General features: G+C 41.1%; 1 protein-coding gene across 1 annotated transcript; it reads right to left on the bottom strand.

The window, feature by feature from the left end:
- Nucleotides 1-900: 900 nt before the first annotated feature.
- Nucleotides 901-3,121, bottom strand: LOC146553674 (uncharacterized). The gene is made up of 4 exons (XM_085254091.1): nt 2,738-3,121; nt 2,345-2,596; nt 1,687-1,776; nt 901-1,515 (listed from the first exon to the last, which is right to left on the bottom strand). The coding sequence occupies exons 1-4, from the start codon at nt 2,865-2,867 to the stop codon at nt 1,256-1,258; spliced, it is 732 nt and encodes a 243-aa protein (XP_085110217.1). The 5' UTR covers nt 2,868-3,121; the 3' UTR covers nt 901-1,255.
- Nucleotides 3,122-6,124: the final 3,003 nt, after the last annotated feature.

The raw sequence follows: 6,124 nt of genomic DNA, 5'->3' as shown, positions 1-6,124 counted from the left end.
CCCAGCCCCATGTCTTTGTGGCTGATGAAGCGTTCCCGCTGCGGCGTGAGCTCATGAGACCTTTCCCTGGACGCCTCCTCCCTTTAGAGAAGAGGATCTTTAACTATCGCCTTTCCAGGGCCAGGATGATAGTGGAGAGTGCCTTCGGTATCCTCTCCTCACAGTGGAGGTTGTATCGGCGTGCCATGGAGCTCCGTCCTGAAATTGCGGAGAAGTGTGTGAAGGCAACGTGTGTTCTCCACAATTTTCTGCGCTGTGTGGACGAGAGAGGGGCACTTGCTGTGAGGGGTGTGGCACCTGCTGTGGTGGAGCCGTTGCAAGGCCTGGGTCGTGTAGCAGCAAACAACTCCTCCAGAGAGGCTGTCCTGGTGAGGGAGAAGTTCATGGCCCACTTCTCGGCAGAGGGAGCTGTGTCTTGGCAACCAAAGGAGTAGCCTGTTTGAAGTCTGAGTGACTTCCCCACAACGGCTCTTTTAAGAGCCACCCACAAACCTCTAAAGAGTGTTCCTGTCTTTTTAAAATTTTCTTAATAAATGGATCTCTACTCCAAAATAACCTAACCTCTCTTTATTCTCTTAAGTAACTTGTCTTCACTATGTTCCTATAACCAGTGTGATGCAAAAGTTTGAGCAACCTTATTAATAGTCATTATTTTCCTGTATGAATCGGTTACAGTAAAAAATGTCAATTACATATATCATATAGGAGACACACACATTGATATACACTACATATTTATGTTATTTCTCTTTTTATGTGTTGCCAATATATGCACCTGCTTTATTTAGTGTAAAGTTATTGCACACTTTCTGTAAATCCAGTGAACTGCATTTCACTTCTCAAATATCACTGTGTGTCTCCTATATGATGTATTTAACTGACAATTTAAATTGTGACAAATAACGATTTGTACAGGACAATGATGGCTATTAACAAGGTTGCCCAAACTTTTGCATCCCACTGTATCAGTATATTTTGTCATTAGTATAATATGAAATAAATTCTACTTGTGTCAAGTCGGGTGCCAATATTTGCTGTGTAGTAGAACAGAGACATTTGTCATTATAAATGTTTATTTGATAAAATATATAAATTCAGTAATAAAAAGATTCAACATAAATATATGAAATTTAACTATTTACAGAGAGACAGGAATAAAAAGGACCCAGCTTGGAGTGGAAGAGCCTCAGGGGAGAAGGAGGAGAAGAATAAGAACATTGTTTCTGCCCTGGAGAGCTGCTGCCTCATCAGAAAACTACTGATCATTAGGGTCCAATGTTTCCAAATTTAGCACAGCTGTGCTGTTGTCAAAAACTAATTTATGAATTTGGAATTTCACGAATTCTCGTGTCTGAGGCGGCATGCTCTCCAGAGCAGGAACAAGGCCGAGGAGGAAATACTCTGTTGCAGACGGGCGTGGCCTCTTTAGGGACTCCAGGATAGCCAGCTCCACCGCCGATGGACCATCCTGGGACCCTTCCCTCGACCGCCTTCGAGCTCTCCTCCTCTGTGGGCCTGTAAAAAACAGAACAAAACACCACAAAGAAATGAGAAGGCTGCTACTAGATTGTCATTTTCAAAATTGAAAAAAACCAGGATATGAACAGATTGGTTGTAGATATTTAGTAAAGGTGATCACAAGGGAATCCAAGCAAGTAAAAAGCTATCAGTGCTTGATGTTCATACCTGTGGGTGCAGCAGCAGGAGTGGAGGGACCAGGGACTGGGGAGTCAGGAGAAGCAACAGGGGAGGACTCTGCTGCATGATAACTTGACTCTATCAAGACAATATTAAATGTTAACAGGTTGAAGACAATAGTCATAGAGAATATTATATTATTATATACTTATTATTATATACAGTGGTCTCCCAATTATTGCAGCACATGAACAGTAGTCACAGTTCTCACAAGTTGATTCTCAAAGTGCAAACCTTTGTCGATTTTAAAACGTAAAAGTATTATGCCGCGCTTTTTCTCCGTCTGCGGCGCCACTTTTGTGCGCCTTTTTTGCTCCCGGTGCAGGTGTCTATTTCCGAATGAGGGTCATAGTTATGAGTGTTTTTGTGCTGTTTTTTTCTATTTGAAGTGATGGTTATCAAAACCAAACATGATAAGTTTGGCAAGCGCAGGAGACACGACACGGAGGAGATTTGTCATTTGGGCTGCAGAATGCAATGCGCATCGTTGAAAGCTGTACGGTGCAATAAAAAAAATCAGCGAAAAGGCGAGGCAGTGACGGATGAACAGCGGGACTACTTTATACTGTTTATTAATAAACAAAATATATTCCTGTATGACAACACGCATAAATTAACTGCCTACATTAATTAATTGTAAACATACCTTCTGACTGACACTCCCCTGCTGCCTCTTCGGGCTGTCCCTGGTCCTCGGGGGAGAAGTTCTCCACGGTCCGCACCATATTACCGCTGGTCTCCCGCGGGGTGAGGAAGGGGTCCAGAAACCCCATGACCGCGAAGAACTTCCATCTCCTCCCCGATCCTGCTGCAGACCCACTCCTCTTCTCCTTCTCTGACCTCTTCTCCTTATTATATGTGTCCCTGAGGCTCTTCCACTTTCTCCTGCAGATGTCCTCTGAATAAACGCATTATCTGGTTAGCGGAAAGGTATTTGTACAACAGTGGGAAAATCGCGGGACAGTAGGCGCGCTTGCTAGCTTTTGCACGGCTTCATCGGGTCAGTCTGAAAATTAAAAAGAAGAAGGAATGAACTTACCAGGTTGCCCGATCTCCTCACTTATGTGTCTCCAAGCTAGGTCCTTTTTATTCCTGTCTCGGTAGAAATAGGAGCTGGCATCATATAGCTCGGGGTGGTTAGCCACGGCGCTGATCAGCTTTTCCTCCATACTGAATGAAGAATGAAGGGCTTTGGCTGGATCTGCCCCTTTGACCTAGGTCAGAGCCACGTCACCAGGCTCCTGATTGGTTGTCGCGGCGCGATTTGACGCTGGAGTTCAGATTTTTCCAACTCGAGCGGTAGACGCGAAACGCGCGTATGCACAAAGTGCAACACAAAAACTCACGCGCGTGGTTTTATTCGCGCGTCAAACGCGCCTGACGCGCTACACTGACGCGCGTTTCGCGCGTCAAACGCGCCTGACGCGCTACACTGACGCGCGTTTCACGCGTTTTGGCGTTTTCGCGACGCAAATCTGCTTCCGAATTTTCGCGGGACCCGCAATCGCGCGTCTTCGCGCCTTTCCATTGACTTTACATGTAAACCTGACGCTCTATTCGCGTCCATCGCGTTCGGTGTGAACACACCGTTAGAGCCGGCTCTTTGACGTGAACGACGCGAGCCGGCTCCTTATCGCGAACCGTCACGTGGGGTTTTTTTTTTTTTTTTCTTTCTCTCAGCCTCTCTCTCGCACTTTTTTCCCGCTTCACTCTGCACGCGGGCCTTGTGCTTTACGCTGGGCAGAGGGGGGAGGGGCGGTAGTTACACTCAGTAGCACAGGAACAGAGCCAGAGAGAGAGAAAGAGAGGCAGGGACAACAACATTAGAAAGGTATAGTAATCATCCACAACTATTTTCGGTTGCAGATGATAAAGGATTGAGAAAGTTTATTCATGCAGGTCCATATGACAGAGAATATGCATGTTCTTTTAGTTTTTATATTATAATTTATATTTAATTGTGTTGTGGTTTGCAGTGTTTTGTGTTCTTTTCACTTTAAATTTGTGAAAGGAAAAAGCTGAAAATTTAAATAGTTAAAACTTGAAATGTGAATAGTTGATTTTTGTATTATATGATTTATTTATTACATTTTATGTGGAGTGAATAAATAAAAGTATATTTACGGTGGCCCCTAGAGACAAAGCACGAACTCTGAAGCATGTACAAACTCCAAAACACGTAAAAACACGTACAAACTCCGAAGCACGTAAAAACTCAGAAGCATATAAAAACTCAGAAGCACATAAAAACTCAAAACACGTACAAAAGACAACAGAAGTGCTCCAGGATGCTGGGCGCAGTGTTGAGCCTTTGTTATCTTGTGGCTACACAAGCCAGCAAGTACCAACGACCGGATTTGGTGTGTGGTAATAACAGGTAAATGAACTTTTTTTTTTAATTATTTGAATATATATATGAGTGCCTGTGTATAAATACACAAACAATACACACATGCTTTCAATTGTGTAATTTAAGTGATCTAGTAGCTCTGCTTTGGAAGTTCAGTTCATGCTAGAAATATGTTTTGGAGTTTGTACGTGTTTTGTCTCTAGGGGCCACCGCATATATTTATATATAAACATATATAAATAAAACCACTTGTTTTTACGTTAGTAATTCCTTTTGTGCATAATTTTATATTATTGTTAATAATAAATTAATTAAAGCAACAAAACAACCTGAAGAGCCGGTTCGGAGCCGAAAGAGCCGGCTCTTTTTAGTGAGCCGAACCGAAAGAGCCGGATCTCTAAAAAGAGCCGGAAATCCCATCACTACCAAATAAGACAGGTCAGGGTGAAGAAGTGACAGCCAAAGAAAAGCTTACCACAAAACGGAGAAGTTATGACAAATCAGACTATAAGGCAAAAAGAAAGTGCAGCTTTATGGTTTCATGGACAAAAGAATTTCTGTGGCTGCAATATGACGAGCTAAATAACCAGGGCTGCACATAAGTGGTCCGCAGGTGCGCATTCGCTGTCAAAATAAAAAACACGCACAAGGGTTAGGGTTAAATTTAAAAACTGTACTTTTGAGTTAAAATATATATTTATAATTTTAATAAATGACAAATTAAAAAGGCATGAACATTTTTTTTGTATCGAAAAAATATCGAACCGTGACACCAAAGTATCGAACCGAACCTTGAATTTTGTGTATCGTTACACCCCTAATATATATATATATATATATATATATATATATATATATATATATATATATATATATATATATATATATACAGTACTATCTGTATTAATTAATGATTTGTTACTCATTATTATCATCACACACCCTCAGGTCTAATAGCTGTTTAGTCAACAGAGTTGGACTGCAAAAGACTAGCGATTCGCGGTAACTTGCTAACGGAGATTTGCCGCATTAATGCAGTTATGGCATTAACGTCATTTTAATGAGATTAACGCTGACAGCACTCGAAAATAGCTAAAAGAAATAAAAAGAGATTGTAAGTTATGGCTGGCAAATTTCAATTTATTTTATAGGGTCTGTTGAGTCTCACTCGGGGACTGTAGGGAAAGGGAAAGAAAAAAACTCAGAGTAGAACCAAGTGTTTTACCGAACATAGTATAGAACTATAGTATATAGTACACTATAATATCTTAATAATAGTAATAATTCTAGAGAACAAGTAACCACAAAGTCAAAATAGATTTAATTGATGGGGGGCTGCTTCCTTGTTTTATGTCTCTTTAACCAGTCACCTTTGTTGTGGGTCGGCTCAGGATAGAGCTATAGTGCATCACAGTAGGGACTAATTGTAATATTAGATTTGCAATTGAGGCAAAATGAGTTCTCTTATAAAAACAGTTTTTTTAATCCAATAGAGCTAAGTGCAACTGCCCTCTTGCACAGTCTAAAACCACTTCACTTCCTACTTCTTGTAGGTTGCTTGTTTGAAGTTCATTTTTGTTTCCCATAGAGAAGGTGGTTCATTAAGATGGCAAAAATCAGGTTCTGTAAGTGAAAGTATGAGACTATTTTAGACATATTTAGAGCCAGCTGATTGTTCTCCTAAAAGATCAGAAATGTCAAATTTATTTGGCCATATTCAAAATACTAACAGCCACACTTAGCTATAGACAGGCAAGATAATCTCTCCTCTCCAATCAACATGATTGCACTGTGTGGTAGCACATGTAAGAGGAATGATTTTCTGTTCAGTAGTCCACTGCTTATCAACACCTCCTTCTGTGCTTTGTGTCGCCTTTCCAGGCTTATTTTCTTCAGATAACAATTGAAAACAGATTGCTTTTTGGTGCTAGACTAATTGGGATGACATGGCTCATCAACACCTAGGATGAACCAGCCATGTCTCTTTGGTCCAAGTGAGAATAAGACTCCGAGTAAACGAGAAAGAAAATCTTTAGTGATTTTCTCAGTTTATTGCATTCTAAGGAGGACAAGCAG

The sequence above is a fragment of the Mchenga conophoros genome, linkage group LG18, assembly GCF_057382185.1.
Source record: "Mchenga conophoros isolate Kocher_MC1m ecotype Shallow Benthic linkage group LG18, M_conophoros_male_GT1.1, whole genome shotgun sequence".
Classification (NCBI taxonomy): Eukaryota; Metazoa; Chordata; class Actinopteri; order Cichliformes; family Cichlidae; genus Mchenga; species Mchenga conophoros.
This window is presented reverse-complemented; position numbering and strand designations above follow the sequence as displayed.

Coding starts and splice junctions, on each gene's coding strand:
- LOC146553674 (XM_085254091.1), bottom strand. CDS start 2,867: ATGGAGGAAAAGCTGATCAGCGCCGTGGCTAACCACCCCGAGCTATAT. Junction 1,777..2,344: donor AGGGGAGTGTCAGTCAGAAG/GTATGTTTACAA, acceptor TTGTCTTGATAG/AGTCAAGTTATCATGCAGCA. Junction 1,516..1,686: donor TCCTGCTGCTGCACCCACAG/GTATGAACATCA, acceptor TGTTTTTTACAG/GCCCACAGAGGAGGAGAGCT.